This window comes from Ranitomeya variabilis, chromosome 1, assembly GCF_051348905.1.
Source record: "Ranitomeya variabilis isolate aRanVar5 chromosome 1, aRanVar5.hap1, whole genome shotgun sequence".
NCBI lineage: Eukaryota > Metazoa > Chordata > Amphibia > Anura > Dendrobatidae > Ranitomeya > Ranitomeya variabilis.
The window spans coordinates 442,648,015-442,672,956 of NC_135232.1; the positions used below are offsets into that span (position 1 = coordinate 442,648,015).

Sequence of the window (24,942 nt, forward strand, 5' to 3'; positions counted from 1 at the left end):
GAAAATCGCGGAAAATATCATGCATAAAAGACTGGAAAACTGAAGGGGCATTAGAAAGACCAAAAGGCATGACCAAATACTCAAAGTGGCCCTCGGGCGTATTAAATGCGGTCTTCCACTCATCCCCCTGCCTGATCCGCACCAAATTATACGCCCCACGAAGATCAATTTTAGAGAACCACTTAGCACCCTCTATACGAGCAAACAAATCAGTAAGCAATGGCAATGGGTATTGATACTTAACAGTGATCTTATTCAGAAGCCGATAATCAATACATGGTCTCAAAGAGCCGTCTTTTTTTGAGACAAAGAAAAACCCAGCTCCCAAGGGAGAAGAAGATGGACGAATATGTCCCTTTTCCAAAGACTCCTTTATATATTCCCGCATAGCAGCATGTTCCGGCACAGACAAATTAAACAAACGACCCTTTGGATATTTACAACCCGGTATCAAATCTATGGCACAATCGCACTCACGGTGCGGAGGTAACGACCCAAGCTTGGGTTCGTCAAAGACGTCTTGATAATCAGAGAGGAACTCAGGGACTTCAGAGGGAATGGACGACGAAATAGAAACCAAAGGTACGTCCCCATGAATACCCTTACATCCCCAGCTCAACACAGACATAGCTCTCCAGTCCAAGACTGGGTTGTGAGACTGCAACCATGGCAATCCCAGTACCAAATCGTCATGTAAATTATACAGCACCAGGAAACGAATAATCTCCTGGTGATCCGGATTGATACGCATGGTTACTTGTGTCCAGTATTGTGGTTTATTATTAGCCAATGGGGTGGAGTCAATCCCCTTCAGAGGAATAAGAGTCTCCAAAGGCTCTAAATCAAAACCACAACGATTGGCAAAGGACCAATCCATAAGACTCAGAGCGGCGCCAGAGTCAATATAGGCGTCCGTGGCAATGGATGACAAAGAGCAAATCAGGGTTACAGACAAAATAAACTTAGACTGAATGGTGCCAATGGAAACAGACTTATCAAGCTTCTTTGTACGCCTAGAGCATGCCGATATAACATGAGTAGAATCCCCACAATAGAAACACAATCCATTCTTCCGTCTAAAATTCTGTCGCTCACTCCTGGACAGAATTCTATCACACTGCATACTTTCTGGCGTCTTTTCCATAGACACCGCCAGATGGTGCATCGGTTTGCGCTCCCGCAGACGCCTATCAATCTGAATAGCCATTGTCATGGACTCATTCAGACCTGCAGGCAAAGGGAACCCCACCATAACATCCTTAACGGCATCAGAGAGACCTTCTCTGAAAGTTGCCGCCAAGGCGCACTCATTCCACTGAGTAAGCACAGACCATTTACGGAATTTTTGGCAGAAAACTTCAGCTTCGTCTTGCCCCTGAGATAGTGCCATCAAAGTTTTTTCTGCCTGAAGTTCCAAATGAGGTTCCTCATAAAGCAAGCCCAAGGCCAGAAAAAACGCATCCACATCGCGTAACGCAGGATCCCCTGCTGGCAATGAGAAGGCCCAATCTTGAGGGTCACCCCTGAGCAAGGAAATCACAATCCTAACCTGCTGAGCAGGGTCTCCAGCTGAACGAGACTTCAGGGACAAATAAAGCTTACAATTATTTCGGAAATTCTGGAAGCTAGCTCTATTCCCTGTGAAGAACTCCGGCAAAGGAATTCTCGGCTCAGATACCGGAGCATGTACTACAAAATCTTGTAAATTTTGTACTTTCGTGATGAGATTATTCAAACCCGCAGTTACACTCTGGAGATCCATTATTGTCAGGTGCACACAGAGCATACAGAGATTAGGAGGAGAGAGAGAAAAAAGACTGCAGCAAGGCAGACTGGAGGAAAAAAAAAAAAAATTCCAGCAGACTTCTTATAACTCTCCTTTCTCAACCTGGGTCTTTAACACTTTAGTGGGCCGGTCAAACTGTCATGATCTCTGCAGGCAGAGATCATAGCAAGCCTATAGAGGGACAAGCTCTCGGAAGATGGAACTATACTGACCATGAACTAAGCCTGCCGCGCAACTAGAAATAGCCAGGTAGCATTTCCTATTTATAGCTAGATGCCCAGCTCTGGCCTAAGACCTAAATAGCTAGCAGAGGGAAATATAAGACCTGGCTCACCTCTAGAGAAATATTCCAAAGAAGACAGTAGCCCCCCACATATAATGACGGTGAGTTCAGATGAAACAACAAACGCAGCAGGAAAATAGTCTTAGCAAATTTGAGGTCCGCTTACTAGATAGCAGAAGACAGATAGTATACTTTCATGGTCAGCAGAAAAATACTAACAAAACACCATCCAGAGATTACCTTAAACTCTGGCATTAACTCATAACGCCAGAGTAGCAATCCCTGATCGACGAGAGCTTTCCAGACACAGTAACAAAACTTCAGCTGCGAACTGGAACAAATAGGCAAAACAAAACATGGACAAAAGTCCAACTTATCAGTAGTTGTCTAGAAGCAGGAACAAGCACTGAGAGGCATCAGATAACATTGTTGACCGGCAAGAAACCACCAGAGAAATGAGCTTAAATAGCGACACCCACTACTGATGGAATCAGGTGAAACAGGAAAGAGGATGACAAGTCCAATTCCACAAGCGGCCACCGGGGGAGCCCAGAATCCAAATTCACAACAGTTCCCATGGATGAGTAATATTGAAGATGTTCAGCAACTGCTTACACCTTCTTCTGTAGAGACAACATGTTTAGACAAAATTACACAGTAGTAAAATGACAGGGATCATAACTACCAGCCTATTGGATTCTAAAGTATATTGGTAGATTATAGCAATTCACCGGTATTCAATATGCATGCTAATAATGTGTGCCTATCATAATTTGTGCCTACCGGAGTGTGCCTTTGGGAGATCTACTGTATAGTGGCCTGTTGGTTCTATGCTTTAACCTTTGGGCGCATATGGACGTAACTCTATCCCCTCAACAAGGTCCACACGCATGTAGTGAGTCTACTTCACACATGGCAGATGCTACAATTGCAGGGTGCCGATGAATCCCCATAGTAGCTGGTGGCCTGTTGAAGGGCCTTGCTGCCACAATCTTGGTACTCCACTAACTGGCTGGGTTTCATAAAAGACCATCATTTTCAAAATATATTTCAAGTAATAAATATATTTTACAGTATATAGATCAAGCAATCAAATAATCGCAGGTTAAAGTAAAAAATAAAGTAAAAAAAATAAAAGTTTTTAAGATTGTAAAAAGCGTAAAAGTTTTTTTTATCATCCTCTTTTTCCTAGTTCAAAAAAATAAATAAAATATATTTTTTGTTATTTATGCTTCCAAACAAAAATCTGATCTAGCAAAATCTATCATTTAACCCATATGCCAAATGATAGAGGGGAAAAAAAAAACTCAAGTGCACAAAATGTTTTGGTTCTGTTGCCAAAATTGCACAATGTCATATACAGTATACTCCAAAATTGTATCAATATAAACCTTTCCATTGGAAGTTTACAGGATTAGTTCTTTTCTGAGCTGAGCTCCAATCTTATTTTTGGTAATAAAGAATGGATGGCTTTATGACCCAATGATCAGCGTGCATGAACTTCTATTCTCAGCAGAGCCATCACTAACTCTCAAATAAAACTCTCATAGAGGTCTAGCATCTGAAAAATAAAGTTACGCGTAGTGACGACATATCAATTTTTTCACATAGTTTTGAAATTTTTTTAACCATTAAAATAAAGAAAACTATGTTGCCGAAGCATGTTTAGCATACAACAAAGAAACCCCGAAAAAAATAATGGAATTGCAGGTTTTCTTTCGACATTTCTTCCTATTTGAAGTTTTGCTCCCATTTGTCGGACAATTTATGGTAAATTAAAAAAAAGAGAAAATGAAAAATAATTTGTTGTGAAGGAGTTAAAAAGGATAGTCCTTACAAACACACTGGTTTGTGTATAACAAGGTGGTTGGAATTGGGCATTTCATGACAGAGGGTCAAGCAAACCTTAATTTTGCCACAATGGGCAGCATATAGTTAGTGGACAACTCACGTATTCGGCAGGGCATAGGCCATGTGCACAGGTTTGGATTCATAGTAGATGCAGGGTACACAATACAGTCAGATGCGCGCCTCATGCTCATCCTACCGCAATACAGGTTTAAACGGTCTTTTGGGATTGACTTTACGTTATAAGGTACAGATTACTTTTTTCTCAAATAGAGCATCAATATTGAATTATAATGTGTAAATGAATATTCTTGTCAAAATACCCAAGCTAAATCATTATTTCTACTGTATATTCTACTGTGTAATTAAGTGTACCTCTGTGCGTGGCGCTCATACTCAATACTGAATTAATGAAGATATTTATTTCTATTTTTCATTATTTGTATATCAACATACCTATCGATCCTTTCATTTCTTAACCTTACTGATGTTGCAGCTTTAAGTGTCAATGTTGTGGTATACATATACACATATATATGGTACCCTAAAAATGTGTAAAAAAATGCAGCAAAGTAAAATTGTTTTAAAAAATAGAAGTTATAATAATTCATGTAGTGAATGAACAAAAGAGAAATCTAAATAAAATTAATTTGTTGCAATCGGTCTTTGCTTTCAAGACAGCATCAAAGCATCAATTCTTCTAGATATACTTGCACATAATATTTAAAGGAACTTGGCAGGAAAGTTGTTCCAAACATCTTGGAGAACTAGTTGCAGATCTTCTATGGATAAAGGCTTGTGCAAATCCTGTCTCCATATTTGAATTCAAATACGTAGAAAAACTTGGCACTCAATAGTTTTATGAAGTTTTATGAAGTTTTTATTTCACATCCAGAGAAACCAGTCAATTGCTGAACGTTTTCGGTCTTTTCAGGACCTTCCTCAGAGCAATTTGACTTTATCAGTATTCACCTGGAGTGTTAGGTCAGTATATGTGGCCTGACAAATAGCCCTTCTGATATATTAAGGAGTCACCAACTTTATATGCGGTGTATAAGGTCCGTGACTATGAGCGTACTATGTCGCTAGGGACTGTGGTTTGCTCACGCTGTGTGCAGTGTGGCTCCTGCGCTGGTGCCGTACTATGACGCTAAAGGACCGAAAACGTTCAGCAATTGACTGGTTTCTCTTGATGTGAAATAAAAACTTCATAAAACTATTGAGTGCCAAGTTTTTCTACGTATTTGTCATTGAGGTTTGGATACCCTACTTGAGCACCTACGACTGCTTTTTTTTAGAATGCCGTGTATGTTTTTATATTCCATATTTGAATTCCACACAAACACAATGATGTTGAGATCGGGGCTTTGATGGTCACCTTTCATCACTTCGAGGACTCCTTGTTCTTCTTTTGCGCTGAAGACATTTCTCAATGACATTGGCTGTATGCTTGTGGTCATTGTCCTGGTGCAGATTAGATTTGGAGCCAAAGATTTGTGGTTAGTTCTCACAGATGTTCAAAACAACCTTGCTGCTGAGTTCCTGCTAAAACTGGGTAAGTGTACCTAGAAGAATTTATGCTATTTTGAAGGAAAAGAGTGGTCATAACAAATATTGATTTGATTTATATTTCTCTTTTATTCATTCACTTTGAATTTTGTTAATTGATAAAAATTAACATTTCTGTTTTTTAAAGTGTCCATACTTTGCAGCAAGTTTTCCACCCTGCCTTAAACTTTTGCAGAGTACAGAAATGGCTGAGTACACAGTGCTATTGATTGATTGGATGTTTCATGCATGCAAAGAACAGTGAGTTTCTCATTAATTTGTGTAACAAGAGAAATATAGATGAGAAATGCACTAGAACAACATTTTATAATTGATCCCATATAGAGTGAATATGTAATATTTGCACATTGGAAGAATTAAAGGAGTACCGTACATAACCATGGGTGGTTTTAAGGAAAGTTTTCCTCTGTATTTAGCTACTTGAGAGGGAATCAAAAGAATAACTGTGGCTGTAGTGCACATGAATTGGAGAGTTGAAGATGCAAACTGCCAGCAGATAGTTGTAGGCCATCACAATTATCACGTCTATGGATATTTGTGTTAAGTAATAAGTCTGGCAGGGAATGTATATATTAAGCATTCCCCGAATGCATCTGTTTATGACACCCGTTACCAACTTCTTCCAATATACTGTTCACCGCAGATAACCTTTCACACCCATCTTCTTTGCCACACAAGCAGTACCACTAAGATACACGCTTGCTAGCCTAATGGGAATTTTGTTTATGACAATGAAGCTAATGCTCAGAAACACTTCTACAGTTTATAGAGGGGTCTTCCTGTTTTTGTCATCTTGCCCAAAATTAACACGAACATTGGGGTTTTGATATTGTAATAGCGGTGTTTTTATTTTGGTTCTTGGTTTATGCCTTTCTAAGCTCTGGATATTGTGTTGCAACCAAGCTGCTCATGATAGTGTGGATAAGTATAGCACCTTACATCTCTACAGAATGTAACATGCTGTATTGATCACAATATTCTAGATAATTGTTTTATATACATTCAGGTCAGAATAAATCTCGTTAAGGTCTTTGCTGAATAATTGAATAATAAACCACACGCTGCACTCCGCATCGGCTAGTTCCTGTCTGAGGTGTGGACCTGTCCTTGTAGTCACAGCAGCTGTCAGATAAATTGTAGGGAAATCCGTGTATGTTGACTACTTCTTGTAAATGGGCGTGCATTTTTTGCACAGCTTCACAGTCGTAAAAAGTTAGTATTTGATTTAATGCAATTTGCCGTATGATGTTAAATCTCAAGTCATGCTCCATTTCTAGCAAAGTTACACACCTTTCCTAAGACATTAAACATCTTTTTTTGGATGAGTCTGAAAAAGTGTCATTAAAATATATTTAATGTGGTCTAAAGCATGTAAGAAAGTTTTTTTTAATCAAAATAAGCCAGAATTTTAGCACACTGAGCTTAGTAAATCTCCCCCATAATATGTGTAAGGCCTCCTTCACATGTCCTGGTGATTCCCGCACAGGAAAAAACAGATCTGTGTCCATGTGACATCTGTGTGATATCCTTGTATCCGTTTGCTGTCCCTGTGTTACATCTGTGTGTCTGTGTGACAGCATACCGGCGCCTAGGAAGAAGCTGTACAGTTCGTGCTGTTCCTAGGTGCCGGCTGCTGAAGGCAGCTCATCAGAGTCTAAAGAGGACTAACTATACAGATAGAGGTGGGATGAGTATAATATATATTGTATATAGTCTAATGTATAACATATAGGGAGCAAATTGAGAGTCACCTAAGAGCCACTTGGAATCAAAGGTAAATCTCAAGAATATATTTAACAGGCTGAATATGCTAAGCCCAGAGAATATATGGTGGTTAAAATCACTGGTACATCGACATAAGGAAGAAGTATGAAAATTTACAAGGCTGTAGGAGTAGACAAAGGGAAGGATCAAGACACGCTGATGTTCGCTTCATGATAGACATTGGTAGTAGCATCTATCTTGTTAAAATGGCAACTGTAAGGTTGATGTGTTGAAAGCTGAAAAATGGCTAGATGACTGGATCAGTGCATGGAAAAAAAGGCAGGTCATACAGAAAGACATTCCTATTATGTAGTGGCTTCTACAGCTATCTATGAAAGGACATGCATTGACAGGGATAGAGTCATGCAGAGGAATAGCTAGCCATTTTTGCCTGACTCCTTAGAAGATAGACTTTTAAAACAAATTACAGAAAAATTAGTGTTGACTGTAATAGAATGGTGTCAAAACCAAGCATTTCAGTTTGCTGCACATGGAGTTACATAGCAAAGGACTGGTTAGAGAGCTCATGCTGACCGTTGTCCATCACTAACGTGTCTACAGTGAGCTGTGGAGCAGTGTGGAAGAAGATAGCCTGGCCTGATTATTCATTTTTTCTGTTACATTATGTGGATTCTGGATTTGTGTATCACTAACCTTGTGAACAAATGTCACCAGTGTCCACTAAGTTCTGTTGGGAAACATTGGGTTTTGTGGATGTTTCTTTGACGTCTGCAACCTAACAAAACGTTGTAAAACCTCCCAAAATATTGTTAAAGACTAAGTGTATCTCTTAGTGGCAGCAATATTCCCTAATGGCTGTGGCCTCTTTCAGTAGGATAATTTTCCATGCCAGTATGCAAAAAATGTTCAGGAATTGTTTGGAGAACATACAGATAGCTTAAAGTGTGAACTTGGCCTTCAAATTACTCAGATCTCTGTTCAAGGACATGCTGTGAAAACAGGCTGGATCAATGGTGGCCCAACCTCACACTTAACTGCTGTTAATGTTTTATAAGGATGCCTTCAAAGGTCCTGTGGAAAAGCATTGCCTTAGTAAGGTCTGAGATGTTTTAGCATTATGAGATGGACCTACTGATCAGCGTAGGGACGATCTGGTTTGTAGTTACCAATGTAAATCTATAGGGCAAACATGGATATATTGATGGCTGATGCTGGTGACAATAATTGAGAGAATACAGTTAACATTCCATGGCAGAAGTTTTATGCATCAGAAATACCAAATAAACATTGTGATCTAATCCTTATTAATGCCATCTTTACCTGAAATACCTGGTGAGCAAGTCTGATTCTGAAAAAAAAACAGCTACACAATAATAGATGTTGTCATGTTGATGATGGTCATGGCTGAATGACTCAGCCTGAGAGATGAGATGTAGGATTCGAGAAATTGAGGATTGTTGTTTACTCTTTATAATTACAGTAAGCGTGACCCATGGAGCAATCATGAAAGGCTTTCTGATGCTAAATAAAAATATGCTCTGATGGTTTGGCTTTACTGGTATTTACATGTTAATGGGGAAAATAGTGGTAAGGAAAAAGCTTTACATTTAAAGAGGTTGTCCAGTACTTTTTCATTGATGGCCCATCCTTAGGATAGGTCATTAATGTCTGATCGGCTGGAGTCTGACACCTGGCACCACCGCCGATCAGTTGTTTTCGGTGCCAGGTACTGCACTTCTGACTCATGATTTGAATAGGAGTTAGATGTTCCGTACCAAGCATCGGCTACTACCAAAAGACAGTCAGCTCCGCCAGTGAGTATTTCCAGACAGTGGCCACCACAACAAAGATAATAGCTGAGTGACAGGGGCGCCAGGTTATGGACCCCAGCCAATCAGACATTGATGACCTATTCTATAGATAGGTCATCAATCAAAAAGTAGTGGACAACCTGTTTAGATTACTTTCAGCTATGTGGAGCACTTAGAAAGGGGTGGTCTAACTTAATTTAGTTTTTTCAGAAGGCCCCCATACACATCAGATGAAAATCGTCTGAACCTGCTGATTTCATCCGGGCCATCCGACTTAATTCATGGGCATCTATAGTTTGATTTATTTGCTTGTGTGGATTGGATGGATTGTTACTAGTAATGATCGAACGTGCTCTGAAAATGTATCGAGTATCTCAACATGTGTTGAGGCTGTCTAAAAGCTGTGAAACATGCTGCTGCAGGGACTTGAACATCTTATTCGAGCATGGCCATGATACTGGGATAACACCCAAGCGTGCTCGGATAACACCTTATGCGAGCACGTTCACTCATCACTAGTTTTTACTGACATTTGGTGATAACATTTCATGTCAATAGCACCTTGAGAAATATATTTACTTAGAAAATTGGTGTTGTGAGTTCAATATTTTTTTCACCAACTGTGTATATACAGTTGTTCTCAAAAGTTTACATACCCCGCAGAATTTTTGCTTCCTTGGCTGATTTTCAGAGAATATGAATCATAACACCAAAACTTTTTCTCCACTCATGGTTAGTGTTTGGGTGAAGCCATTTATTGTCAAACTACTGTGTTTTCTTTTTTTAAGTCATAATGACAAACCAAAACATCCAAATGACCTTGATCAAATTTTCACATACCCCATTTCTTAATAGCGAATATTGCCCCTTCTAACATCAATGACAACTTGAAGTCTTTTGTGGTAGTTTTGGATGAGGTTCTTTATTTTCTCAGAGGGTAAAGCTGCCCACTCCTCTTGACAAAAAGCCTCCAGTTCCTGTAAACTCCTGGGCTGTCTAGCATTAACTGCGTGCTTGAGATCTCCCCAGAGTGACTCAATGATATTAAGGTCAGGAGACTGAGATGGCCACTCCAGAACCATCTGCTGTAGCCAATGACAGGTTGACTTGGCCTTGTGTTTTGAATCGTTGAGTGCAAATTTGCCTCCAGTTTTGATGATAGCGTGCTGTATTCATCTTTCCTTCAAATAGCCAAACAGCTAGTTTTCAGAGAGTCCTGTATTTCAGCTAATGTTATTTGTGGGTTTTTCTTTGCATCCCAAACTATTTTACTGGCAGTTGTAGACAACATTTTTGTTGGTCTACCTGACTGTGGTTTTGTTTTACAGGGTCATTTGGATGTTTTGGTTTGTCATTATGATTTAAAAAGAGAAAACACAGTAGTTTGACAATAAATGGCTTCACCCAACCACTAACCATGAGTGGAGAAAAAGTTTCATTTCATTCATTTTCTCTGAAAAAAGGCCAAGAAAGCAAAAATTCTGCCGAGGTATGTAAACTTTGGAGCACAACTATATATATATATACATATATATATATATATATATATATATACAGAGCTTCCAATGCCATCTAGAATAGGTGGTTTGTGATTACAGCAGGGAGACCTCTAAGTAGTGAAGACCTGGGGATCCCATAAAGTTGAACTTTGACTTTTTTTCACTCAAAATGAGCACACTGAACTCTGATATATCAGGTCACCAGTCAGTTATCCAGCCATTATCACGTTTCTTCATGTATTTTATCCCATACATAAAGCATGTTAGTACAGTACATCACCTAAGGGAACTTACAAAAGAATGTTCTGCATTTAGAGAAGGGTTGAGAACATGTATTATAGTCAGGCTGTGTTACGTCTGACAGAGAGATCTGCAACGGATTAATAAGGTGATGATTAACATTGATACCTGATTAACATTCATATCTTACCTTTGTATCTGTCCTGCAGTGTTTTTATGGGTTACCGCTAATTCTGGGGTTGGAGACAGTTCCTTCTATATGAAGCTTTTCTATGTATTGATGCACAATGTATTTTTATCACATCATCTGTGGTGTGATGGTGAATTCAGTCTTACCTAATTGCTTCTCCTTTTCGTTGTTAGGCTGACCATGTACATTAGCAGGCTGTCAGCCAAAAGATGCAATCCCAGCCTTCGGGGTGAGAACACTGCCGACTGACACAATGGGGGGTGATTTATTTCAGGGAGAACAATGCGATCTTCAGTCCGAAATCGGAAATGCACGATCGACATTTCATTCGACCATCAATTGGCCAGTGCCCCATACGCATTGGAGAAGTCCTGACACTCACAGAAGATTACACTGATCCAACCGAACGTTTCAGCCCATCCCGAGCTTTCCACAGTATTACTGCTGTCAAAAGCTCTGGATGGGATGAAACATTCAGTTGGATCAGTGTGATATAATAAAGATATAAGGTTACACCTTCTGTGAGTGCTGGGACTTCTCTGATTTTGCACAATTTACCCTCCTCGTGCACCATTGCTACAGTGGAATGCCGATTATTTTGGAATTCCCCTAATGACCATCGTCGAACCTAATGATATTGGCGAGCTTAGCCAACGTTCATCTAAATGTACGGGCACCTTTACTGTAGAGCTGGCAATGGCCTCCTGGTTCACCTCAACAATAATGGCGCCAGGTTTGAACTAAGACGAAACAGTTCTGTGCTGTTTTATACACGTCTAGTAAGGTTGTAAAATACAACTGTTTTCTACGGAAATGGTACATACTGTAAAAGCCATATAATCAACCCTCCTTCAATTTATGATGCAAGACACACATAACCTGTGGCATAGCTGTGGTTGGGGTGGTAGTGCATGTGTCAGAGAAGATGCCAGTATGCCACTTTGCCTGGTCTCGATATTTAAAAACATTTTTAGGGCAGGACAGTAAATATTTCCATCAAGTGAAGGATGACAGCTGTGTGTGTAATACACCTGTCATATCTGGAAACGCTATTCTCCTGCAGATAGAGCGTTAATCTGCAGGTAAATGGCGTTAAATTTATGCCTGCCTTACTGGAAGCACGACTACAAGGAGAAAATGATCTTATAGCGTCCCTGTAGCCACTCGTAGTCAGTAATAGGATTGTACACAAAGTGATTGCCATCATAACTCCCTTTATTGTGAATGTGCTGTAATCACTCCCTGGCACTGTGATTGACAGCCTGCTCTGCACACACATACTGCGGAGCAAGCTATCCGTCAGCGTACTGCTCACTAAAAGCCCCTATGATTGAAAGAGAGCGGCTACAGGGACGATATAAGAGTTCATTTTCTCCCTGTACTTGTGCTTCCAGTAAGGCAGGCAGGCATGCTTGTAACACATTTACCTGCAGATAAACCCTCTATCTGCAGGTAAACAATGATTCTCATGCTCTGTAAATTACCTTTCCCTTTTGAAAGGGTAGTTCCTCATCATCAGCTTTCTGTAAGTATTATTAGTGCTGGCCCATCCTCTTACTCACCTCCCAGCATGCATTGTGCCTGCCTTTGTCCAATGGATTCAATATTCTGAACTGAAAGCTCTCCTTTCTGTTATGCCTGTATACACTTTGACAAACACCAGCCCTGACCTACTGAGGTCTCCTTGTCTGAAGGTGCAGTTACCCGATAGGTCTAGCACCTGAGGTAGAGAGGCTTTGGTATGGTTGAAAGGTGCCGATTGTAGCAGAAATCAGATTGTGACACTTTGTACCTCCTCAGTATTGATCTGTTATTTACTGTAAGCCCAGTGCAATGTCTTGCTTTCCGTCAGATCTGTGTGTTCATTAGACGGGTCGATGGAACATAAAGAATACATGACCAAGTACAAAAGCGTCTCCAATGTCAAAGGACTTCTTCGGAGTATTGATGTAAAATGGCAAAAATCTTTTTTTAGGCTAGTTCAATTTGCCAATAGCATTACTGAGCCAAAAATAGCATGGTATCTTATTTCCCTGTCTTGATATGACATATTACTGGATGAGCTTGGCCAATGGACAGTAATGAAACCCTGATAGTAGGAGCAATGACGCACAATGCTGCTCGCTTAGTGCTTTTGTCTTATAACCACATTTCACCACTTACCTCACACTCAAATCTGTATTGATGAGCCATGCCCTTCCAGACCTAGAACCATGGATGTGGATAGGACTACCTGACGTAGTAGGAAGCAGAAGTGGATCAGGACAATTCATATTTCTTTCATTGTTGCTTAAATAGAATATAGACTTTTCATATTTCACAATAATGGTACGGAGGTATATGAGAGACGGGTAAATGGTTGGAAGCAGCCAGTGTTTAGTCTCCTTCACTGTTTTCTGCATGCTGCTTGTCTAAAGCTCGGGGCAAGTTTGATCCAGGTCCCTTTAATTGTTCTCGCAAGCAGATGGTAGACATGAAATCTACTTATTCCTTACAGGCTGCATAAAGATTTCACTAATTAAATTAAATTTGATTACAGTCTAATTTGATCTGCTGATGTGATTCATAGTGGATCTGTAGTATCTACATTAGGTATATGAATGAGAAGGCATTGGGTAAAGGCTTATGACCCGCTCTTGTAACATGATGGTGGAGGAGATGTCTGCATTGTATCTGCATTCACACCTTGAGCATGTATGATAAAGCCACAACAACCTGTCATGGTTTATTCATTCTTGATGGCACATATTTTGGACACTGCTTTTAATATAGGTATTTTACAAGGACTATACACCAGTTTGCTGGTTTGGGTTAAAATGGTTGATCTTTTCAAGTTTTACCGTGCATATACCGTTCCGGGCCATATATGTCACATTTTAGAAATGTGAAAAATGCACTGCATACTTGCTTAAAGACATGCTTAGTAGTAAAATTAAAGTATACTGTGGGGTGGAAAGCATTACAGCTCATCGAAATGATCTACAAAAGCAGTTTATGACTTGCACTTTCATTGGAGATCTGATGGTACATACCTCAACCTTACAAAACATGCCTGCCCTAGGAAGCCAAGATAGAATGGAAGCCACACTGTACTAAATATAATGAATGGAAGGATAATATAGAAAAGTACATTAGACTCACGGATCATAGGTATTGGGAGTTCGATCATTAGTCCACGTTCACACGTTCAGTATTTGGTCAGTATTTTACCTCAGTATGTGTAAGCCAAAACCAGGAGTGGAACAATTAGGGGAAAAGTATAATGGGAACACGTCACCACTTCTGTATTTATCACCCACTCCTGGTTTTGGCTTACAGATACTGAGGTAAAAAACTGACCAAATACTAATAGTGTGACCACAGCCGTAGTTGTGCTTCTTTTAACTGCAGCAGCCCTTAACATGACTGCACCATGTGAACACAGCCGCAGTGATCTCCAGTGCTCAGAAATGAGTTTATTCTGGATTAGGAGACAGTAGTGATCCTGTGTCTACTATTTCCACCAAATAATATTTTTTTGTCCCTCACCATCCTTGATTTTCAGGGAATGTGTTTTCTTTTAATATTAACATGGTAATAGAATAGATATCCGTGGTCATGTTTATCTGTACTATTGATCATGGCGTATAATTGTGAGGACATGACAATGCGTGTCCCCATTAGCTCCTGCTCTTACCAATGTGTTTTCATTATTTCTGAGTGACTAGATACCAGTGAAGGACCAGTATCCTGAAAGCAGCTTCACAATCAGTCAGTTGTTCACCTTTGGAAAGCACTTAGTGAAGTGACAGATATAATCATTCCCCATGGAATAGCTTCCCAGTTTCTGGTGGTTATCACGCTGTTCTGGAGGATATTGTCTACATTGGCCGCTATCACTGTCACATATCTGTCCTGCACACTGATTAGACTTGTGGAGCTGTGCTCACCTCAGGAAGCGTATGATCATTTCCCTTTCTGACTCTTTTCCAGTTAATGAGCAACCTAAAGTCTCTGGTGCTGCGACAACTTCTGCCCGAGCTGCAGAGGTGAGGCAGTGTGGTCTCTCGGGGAGAAGATGACTTACTGTACCCAACTAGGACTGCTCCTCTGGAAGAACTTCACCTACCGTCGGAGGCAAACCGTAAGTTTATGCCTTGTGCTATTTACTTAAAGCTAATTTTTTTTCCTGTTTTCCATTACACGCTACACAGGATTCTCCCATAACAGATTAAAATGATCGCAAACATGCAGTTATTAGGTGTTATCCCCTTCAATTAACGTGGGAATGGAATTGAGATATTTCTGTCCATCTGGTAGTCATTCCAGAGTCTTACCCTATACACATGTTTGTCCGTGGATTTTCACATTTGCAGGTGGTTGTGTTCCCATTTATACCACGAGCTGGTAAAACTCTGTATTGTTACACGTATGCCTGGAATAGTCCGTCTACATACTGTCTCTTAAGACGTAGTCTTCCTCAATTCACACCAGTTATCTAACTCCAAGCACCAGAATTACTATTTTTTATCGGGCAAAGTCAGTTTGTGCATGTCTAAAATAGCAGTTTATCCAATTAGTAATTCCATATCAGCCTACTACTTGGACATGGCCTCCTTGTAAAAAGCAATACTATCATGGCAGAACTTTCATGTGCACTCGTTTTTCACTGTATAGATTTACTCCTCCTCATGATTGCCTTATAGCCATATTGTAGTGTACATACAAAACATCTTAAGAACATATTCTGAGAAATGGCAGCAGAAAAACAGATTTTGTGAGATTAAGACATGCCTGATCTGGTCAGTGTGCCATCTGCCTCCAAGATCAGATGAAATATGAATATATGCTACTTTCTGGAGTAAAGCATGGCTCAGTTAGCTGCGGTAAGCTACCGTGCCTTTAGTATCAGTATAATAAGTGGTGAGGGTTACATCAGCAGGCAAAGTCTCTTCCCTTGTCTGATGATCAATGCTGACTAAATGACATGGATAGAGGGGGTCAGAGATCACCACTAGAAAGCATGAGTGGCACTTATAAGCAGTTTTATATTTCTCTTGTCAGTATGTAATGGCATCCTGCGGTATTATTTTTTTGCGTTTTTTAGCACACATTGGTTTTTATGGTTTTTTTGCTGTTAAATACACTGCAACCAGATAGTCAGTACAGGAAAATATGATTAGGATCCCATTTACATAGCTTATGCCATAAGAATGTCTTTTTGGCAATTCAGGCCATTGTGAATGAGCATACCCTTTATTCTTGTACGCAAAAGTAGAAAGTAAAACGTATACCATGCAGCATACATTTTTTTTCCATGGGAGCCTATTATTAACCTATTGTAGCCTTCTGTCGGAATTATATATCAAGGTTCTCCTACATACCTCAAAAACGTTTTAGGATGGTGCAAACCTGGAAATACCTTTATACACTAACTTTTTTTTGCATGCAAGTGATTTCGATCGGCTATCGGGGGCTGATAAGACTAACATAAATCTATTACTCTACATATGTATGTATCATGTGCCATTTTCACAACATTGTTAATCACTATAGAGCCAGGCAAACGCACACTGAATGGGTTACCAAGCTCAGAGTAGCATTTTGGCATCCTTGTAAATAATCCGGAGAGAGTCCTGGCGACTGTGTTACAGTACTTCTAATATGAATCAATAGATTATTACTTCTTGATTAGTGTTTCAAGTTCATGTTACACCAGATAACACATAAGACGATCCAACAAGATTGTCGTTTCTGCCAAAATAACCTTTGTAATTTGGACACTGGTTAATATTCACAACAGATCACACATACAATATATCTATTATGGAGATTATGTCTTCCAATTAAATGTATTATCTCAATATTATATGGTACAAGTTTAAAGGGAATTTGCTAGGTAATCTGACAGCACCATGAAGTCCTTAGACAGACACCCTGATTCCAGTGATGTATCACTTAGTTTACTGGGTGCAGCAATTATGATAGAGCCACAGTTATCTCTGATGTAGATGGAGCAGAGCTCAGATATTGAGCTGTGTATAACCCTACCTAGATCACAGCTTTCTGTGTACAATGTATAGTGGCAGAGAGCTGCCTATCGGTGCTGGGGGCGTGGTTGGACTACACTGTACGTGCTAAGTTGTCCTGTAATGATAATCTCCTTCAGATAAAACACTGATTCTATTGAAACAGCAAAACACAGCCAAATAAGTGATACATCACTGTAATCAGAATCTGCTCCTACATCATGGTGCTGTCAAATTACATAGCAAAAACCTGCTCACAGATTCCCTTTAAGCTTGACCAATAGAAGTATGCAGCTAAGAAACATGCAGGCTGAATGCCTCCTGCTTATGTCTAGCCCCGCAAATCTTTTAAGCCTTCCGTATACCATAGGGCTTAAGGTGCATTTACACTGCACAATTATGCGGAACCATGTTTCGAAAAAAGCATATGAAGGGTAAAAAACTGCATGACAGCAGTTTTGAAAAAATTGAGGGATGCTGTTTTTTCAAATGATCTCACTTTTGTGGGTTTTCCAATGTCACTTCAAAACAGAATAGGTCCCTATAAAATAAGTTTTGTAAATTTCCTTGAAAAATCGCTGCTAAGCTTTTCAACCTCCTAACATCCTAACAAAACAAAAGGCCATCTGACAAATGGTGTTGTTGTAAAGTAGAGATATGGTAAATTTTATTTATTAATTTGTGTGGTATGACTATCTGGGTGAAAGGTATAAACATTCAAAATTCCTTTTAGTTGCGGTTAAATTTCTGATATTTTTATAAAGAAACGCAAAGCAAATAGACCAAAATTTACCACTATCATAAAGTATAATGTGTCACGAAAAAAGAATCGAAGTGAGGGCTTTCAGATATGAAAAATTTGGCCTGGTCAATAAGGGACTACCGCAGTAAATGTAAACGCATCCTTTGCAAGGCTAAGCATATAAACGATTTTGAGAAAAAAAAGTAGTCTAGTAGTGGCCTGGGTGCAGTGTCGGACTGGGTGCCAAGGACCCACCAGGAACACCAAGTCCAGGGTTCAACTTTTCAGCTACTTGCAAATATGACTTTATCCTCATTCACAAATTTTTATAGCAATAAACTGGGCTGATTGTTAAATGAATAAGATGCTGCGATTGTCTGCACATAGTGATTCAAGTGTATTGTGCAACGTACTGCTCATATAAGAGGATAATGGAACACTCCTGCACATGGGCCACCGGAGGATTCTCCTGTTCTCCAGTGGGCCAGTCCGAGCCTGCCTGGGTAATTGTTCCTGAATGTTTATCCTATACGTGTTTTTTATTGTGTAAAGAAGAAAGAAAATGATTGAATTCTTGGCAAGATTATAGCACTTAGAATTGTAAAATGAGTTTAGAACAGCAAAATTGGAAAATTGAGGAAGCGTAAAGAAAAATCTGTGACTGTGTACATGTTGGAAAAATTCCTGTAGCTTTCTATGTAAGAAACAAATCTGTGGTAATTCAATTCGGTTTATTAACATGTATTTAAGAGCCCACCTACCCTCTGGTTGCACCCCTGGACAATCAGCCTTTTCTCCTGAGCTATCCTGTGTGTGACATATTTTATGGGCCCAACTGTGTTTCTAGGAGACTTTAGTAAGGCAAATGCAAAGTAAAGAGGAGGCCTGAAATGAAGTTGGCACCAGCCCTGCATATGCAGAGTGCTCTTATTTTTCCTGAAAAGGTCCCCTAGAGAGATCAGACTAGCTCAGTTAACCTTCACATAGTTGACGGGATGCAGTTCTTGGAATTGAATTAAAGCGGGGCCCCTCTGTGCGGAATGATTTATGCAGCTCTTACACAATGTTGTTTAACATGTTCATATCCAATGCACATTAGAGTCATAATTACCTCTAGCTAAAAAAAAGTAAATATGTGTCTGATTTGTTTTGCAGTTGCAGCTGCTGGTTGAAATAGCGTGGCCTCTCTTCATCTTCTTCATTCTGATCTCTGTACGACTTTCTTATCCGCCTTATGAACAACATGAATGTAAGTATGAAGTCAAAGTAAATACTCTACCGCACCGGATTCATAGAAAAGTCATGGACATACTTCTTTTTAATCTCTTTCAAAGTTTAAGACAGTATTTTTATCTGTCCACCCATCAGGAGGAAATAATAAAGTGATTCTCTTGTTGTAAAGAAAGCTGTGTAATTAAAAATTCCAAGCATCTAGTCAGCGCTATTCAGTCCCCAGTATGCTTCTTTCTTACTGGTTAAGACTCTTATATCTCGGTGGCCATCTTCCATCATTGGGAGTCTAATCCATGCTGGAAAAAAAATCTAAAATTGCTATAACCTTGATCAGCACTCATTACAGGTTGACTATCTGCCATTATAAAAAGGCCTATACAGGGAGTCTTCATTTTGAGCTGCATGTGTTCTTAGGTTCTGTTCATATTAGTAAAGCATTTGGACATAGTACTCAGTAATATAATAAATCAATAAATGACTCAGATAAAATCGTCCAAACACCCATAAACCAATCCACCCATAGAATGGGCGATTTTCCCACAAATAAACCATCTCGACAGTAGGAATAATAAATAAAGGGAGGGAGGGTGGGATCTTCTTTTCTTCATATATCCAGCGGAATGGGGGAAAGAACCACCAAGCACTTTAAAAAAAGACCGCCAAAATAATATTCCACCAATAGCAAACCGTTAAAAAGGCGCCAATATAGCCAGTCAGAACCGGTTTGAACTGCTCCTGAGGTAATCGGAGCTGACTCACTGACCTTTGTTTGACCTTTCATAAACAAAAACAGCTGAAGTAAAAAACCCATAGAATAACATGAAGGCTATTCGGGTTTATGTAGCCATGAGACCCCACTTTATTTACTTATGTATTTGGGTGTGGGGGGGCTAGCATTCTACTCAAACTTCGCTCTGCAGGTCTTTGTTGTCTAGATTGCTAGCAGTGCTAGCAATCTGACCCTCAGTGATTACCAACTTATGCCCTTTCCTGTGGCTAGGAGTTCACTTATTTTCTTAGCACAACCCCTTTAAAGATTAATTTGGGGACAGTAAGCTTGGAGATAAAATGTAAAAGTACTACAGTTCTTACATTCAAACATGTGAGGTCTACGACTCACTAAATGACATGATTCCACATGCTTTTATACTGTCTGAAATGCAGGCTTTTCCAGAAAGAGGAACTATTCTAGGAAATCTGTGGCTTTTTACATATGTGAAAAAAGAAGTTCATATGGTTCGTTATTATTGCTTTATTAGCTGGTTCCTTGGACTATGAAAGTGCTTTTTTTTGCATTTTCTTCATTGTACAGTACAGATTGCTGTTTCCTGTTGACTCTGGCAGAGAGCAGAGGTTTTAGAACACTAAACCTTGAAAAGGAATAAAAAAAACACTGCCTGCTCTCTGTGTAACACAATAACCCAGTAGAAAAGTTTTATCTCATACAACCAGCTGCTGTGTGCTGCGCTCAAGGTTCACTGCTAAGGTCGTCTGTATCCCCATCATTTTTGGCAATTTCGCCTTGTAAACATGGACTATAGTCTTGTAGTCCAGTCTATGACTGTGGAGTCTCTACATGCAGAAGAGAAGTAGGGTAGATGCTAGAAGACATACACAAAACATCAGAAAATACAGTGATCAAAATATACCCATATTTAATAGCCTGGGTTCCGTAAAAATTCAGAAAGGCCCAAAATACTCCAAAACAAGCTAAACAGGTTGATATGTTTTGTGAGAAAAGATTCAGCATACAATGTAATTTATAGCTATTAAGCACTGATTATTCAGAGCTTAGTGGTAAAGATAAGTAAATCCAATTGATGCGAATGAAATTAGTGTAGAATTTTATGAAAGTCCAAGAGAATTTGGACAATTTGTGCAAAATTGCCCCTTTCTATTTTACATATTTCAGAAAATTGTGAAAGTCACATTATGCTAGCCTTTTTTATTATAATGCCTTGAAGCTGTCAAATACCGTGGAATAGCAGTCAATCAGGAGGGATTATCATAACCTGTATAAAATCCAAGGCAAGGAATGCAGCAGCCATTTTACAGGGGTTTTCCCCAAGAACAAAAGTACATTTTAATCAATGTCTTGAGATAATAAAAAGTTTAAATAAAATGTTCCTGTGCTGAGATAATCTTGTTAATGTGCCCCTGCTGTGTACTGTGTAATGGCTGTGTCTGACCGTACGGGAAACTTGGTTTGATCATACCAGAAGAGGAAGTAAAAAAGTATACAAACATTACAGTACCTCAAAGAAATAATTACTTGCAATCCCCTGCTGTAATGTCTCTATACTCTTTTCCTTCCTCCCCTGCCCAGGAGCTGTGGTATGATCAGACCATGTCCCTGCACGGTCAGACACAGGCATTACACAATACACAGCAGGGGCACATTTATAAGATTATCTCAGCACAGGAACATTTAATTTAAATTCATCCAGTTGTGGAAGTTATTATTATTGTGATACCTTTTGTTTAAAATGAACATTTTTAGATGCCCAATTATACTGTGGCCTGCTGCTAGATTTTGCTTTTTTTGTTGTACCTACATACCTAGCATTTTTAGCTACTGTATGTCTTTGGCAGGGGCTGAATAAATGGAGTTGACAAGATTGTCAAAAGTGAATTATAGTTTTGTAGAAAATGTTTGGTAAAAGAAAATGTGGCAATGGTAATAGACTAGGTAGTGTAAAAGGAAAAAAGCAATAACATGACTAAGAATATGGGATCCTATAGCAGCATCAGAAGCGCCACCACTGGCACCCACTGCCTGGCAGTAGTACAACCAAATGCAGGTCATGATCAAGGGATGTCTACGCTGGATTGTTATGTCATGTGAGCTGTGCATCCAATCAGTGGCCGCTATTGGGCTACCACGCTCTCACTTCTCTTGTTTGTTCGGCAGTCATCCCAGAAAAGCGAGGGCGGTGCAGCCTAATAGCGGTTATTGATGGGCCACAGGGCTCACCTTGCATAACGGTGTCATGCGAACCCTGAGTGACTCTGTGAACAACCCCTTTTAAAATTCATCTGTTCAGTTCATGAAGCTCTAAAACATACTACCTGCAGATTTTTTTTTATAGTGACAAGTATATTTATGTATTAATGTGATAATGTTTCAAAAAGATTACTGCATATTGGTACAGCAAGTGGGGCAAAGGCTTCTTTCTATTTTACTTGATCACTTGAGGCTTCTGTGTTTGTTCAAATGTAAGGCTTTATCAGTTTCTAGTCACTCTGACCTGTGTCAGTAGATATCTGCTGTTTGCGGAGAAAAAAACTATTGATCAAGGTCCATTAGCGTGGTTTATGTTACCAGTCTGTGCGATAAAGTGCTGCCTGGTATCTTACAGCCTTACTAGGAGTTAAAAAAAGTTAGAAAAAAGTACTAAAACAAATAAAAACCCTCACCTTTTCAATACCTGGTGCTGTAGAGACCATGCTAGCATTTACTGGCATGTGACCACTGCAGTCAATCACTGACCTCAGTAGCCATGCATCTACCCTGGATCGGTGGGAAAACACTCAGATCAACAATGTCTTTAAACGCACAGTGGACATGATTATTTGTGAAATCACATCCACTTTGCTTGAACTGCCAAACACAGCTGATTTTCTGAACACAAAAGATGCAGCAGAAAAAAACACAGTTTTTACGCTATGTGGGAACATGACCTTAATAATTTTAGCATTTATAAACCTTTTTTTTTGTGGGCTATTTTCTAATGTTTTTGGAAATTTATTACGCAGTGAATCAATCACTGGTGTTTTTTGAGACGAAAATGCCTCAATAACGCTCCAAAAAAAACCAAGCGTCAGTGCTGTTTTTTTTCTAGGCTTTTCATTGATTTCCGATGTAAAGTATGTAGCGGCTAAATAGCAGAAAACACCAGTAGAATCATCAGGTCACTTCCTTTAAACCCTCGGTGTCTTTAAAAAACCTAAAACTACCGTAATTAAAACCAATCAAAAGACTAAACCTATAAACAAGTCATTTTCAATAGAAAGGAATAGGAAAGGTCTTTCAAATGTTTTATGAACAATTTTCAGGCCGTTTTTGGAGCTCAGCCAGTCCAAAAGACTCCTTAAAACACTCTGTGTGTTCATAGCCTACTGGACCAACATTTGATATATGAACCTGGATTTAATGATCTGATCTGATCCATGGTCTTTCCTTAGAAGTGACCCACCGGTGACAGTACGTGTAGGCTTTTATCCCTCACCTAGATAGATAACGTGTGAATAATAAGCATTTCTAGACCTGTTGAACCTGACTATAAATTTTAGCGGGCGCAGTTTGCCATCAGAGCTACTTTTTCTTTTAGGGCTTGTGCAGACAACCATATTTTTGTTCTGGGTAAAATGAAGGCATTGTATAAAAGCCTACTTTATTATATACAATGCTCTGAATATTTTGGCGAAGTATAGCATACTTTGATATTATTCTCACGTTATATATTTTGCCTAGTAGTTATTATTATGAATATAATAAAAAGCTGAGATGAGATTATTTTTATTATTAAACCCTAATTGCATCCTTTTAGTCTTTTATTTATTAGGGATAGGAAATTAGTATTGATTAATGTGAGGGAATGTGTACAGGTTAGGTTGAGGATTAGGAAATGTGTAATGAGTAGTGTCAGGAAATAGATTAGGAAATGTGTACAGAGTAAGGCCGGGTTCATATGTCCATATAAAAAAAAACACAGTCCACACCAAATAATGGCCCTGACTGGATCTGCATTCAGCTGCATATCATAAATCGGACCAGACCAGTACTTTTTTTTTTCACACAGAGTCGTTTTTTTAGGGGAGAATTGCTGCTGTGTTACATAAGTTAATATTGTCTCAGTATGCTGTATGTTGTACATATGGACATAAAATATGACCAAATGGGCCCGGCCTAAATTTGGATATGTTATCGGATCAATACATGGAAGTATCATAAAGGCAGCAGGAGTTTTCACACCTGTGCTACACTATGGAAACCCTGAAAACATGACGTGTAGTGGGCCGTGAGGACTGGAGTTTGGGATGTCATGAAGTCATTTTTCCAGATGAGGAGTAGACTCTCAGAATAGCAGTGTTGGAGCACAGGACGGTTTCCAAGAGAAAGAGATCAGCAAGAAGAGTCACAGAACCCTGGTCCATTGGCCTTGTTGGTGGATGCCAGACCTGAACCCTACGAATCTCCTCTCCTCTGCCGGTATCCTAAGCACTTATTTGGTTAGTAAGATGGCGCAATGTCATGCATATGTCATGCCGCAGTAATATTATCACACCAAGTCTACTTATTAGAAAAGGTGTCAGGAATATTGCCAGGTAGGAGGAGGTTCTCACGGCTCTGGTCTGGCAGGGAAGTACTACCGACGTGGCCGCTCGACCCATGCACTGCAATTATTTCTGCTCAACTTTAAAATATGCCGCCTTTTTGTTTTTTTCTATAAATATCCCATTTCACTCTTAACTTTTAAAGAAGATCGGAAAATCCTGTTCACCTGGGGAACCTTTGTAAAATAGGCAAATGCCTCAATCTAAAAAAAACTGACAGTAGCTACAGTGCGTGCAAGTGCAGCAGGCCACGCGGCTGCTATGGGACCTGTGAGACAGTGGTGGCACGGTGCCAGCACCCCGCACCCGCCATTACAACTTTAACTGTATCAGCATCCTGGAATACATGGCGCCTGCTGCCCTGAGTTGTGCATAGGGTTCAGAATGCTTGCTGCAGAGACCAGAGCAGTGGGGTAATGAGGAGGAAAAGAGGTGAGTATTGTGTTTTTTTTTGTTTTTTGTTTAAATCTGCAAGTACATTGTGGTGACCATAATACTGTATAGAGGACTATGGGGAGTGCATTATACTGCATGGATTATGGGGCCTGCATTATACTATATGGAGGATTATGGGGTGCATTAAACTATATGGGGAACTATGGAGCCCATTATGCTATATGGAAGTCTGTGAGGGGGCTATTATAATATGTGGAGGTCTATGTGGGGGCCAT

The 24,942-nt window shown here is 39.6% G+C and overlaps 1 protein-coding gene across 2 annotated transcripts in view; it reads left to right on the top strand.

Moving 5' to 3' along the window:
* The window catches only part of ABCA1 (ATP binding cassette subfamily A member 1), a 141,574-nt gene that overhangs the window by 20,233 nt on the left and 96,399 nt on the right, over positions 1-24,942 (top strand). For both annotated transcript variants that reach the window (XM_077249411.1, XM_077249420.1), the window contains exons 2-3: positions 14,924-15,074; positions 18,857-18,950. In XM_077249411.1, the coding sequence (XP_077105526.1) occupies positions 15,009-15,074; positions 18,857-18,950 (160 nt within the window). In that variant the 5' untranslated portion in view covers positions 14,924-15,008. The remainder of the gene's footprint in view (positions 1-14,923; positions 15,075-18,856; positions 18,951-24,942) is intronic.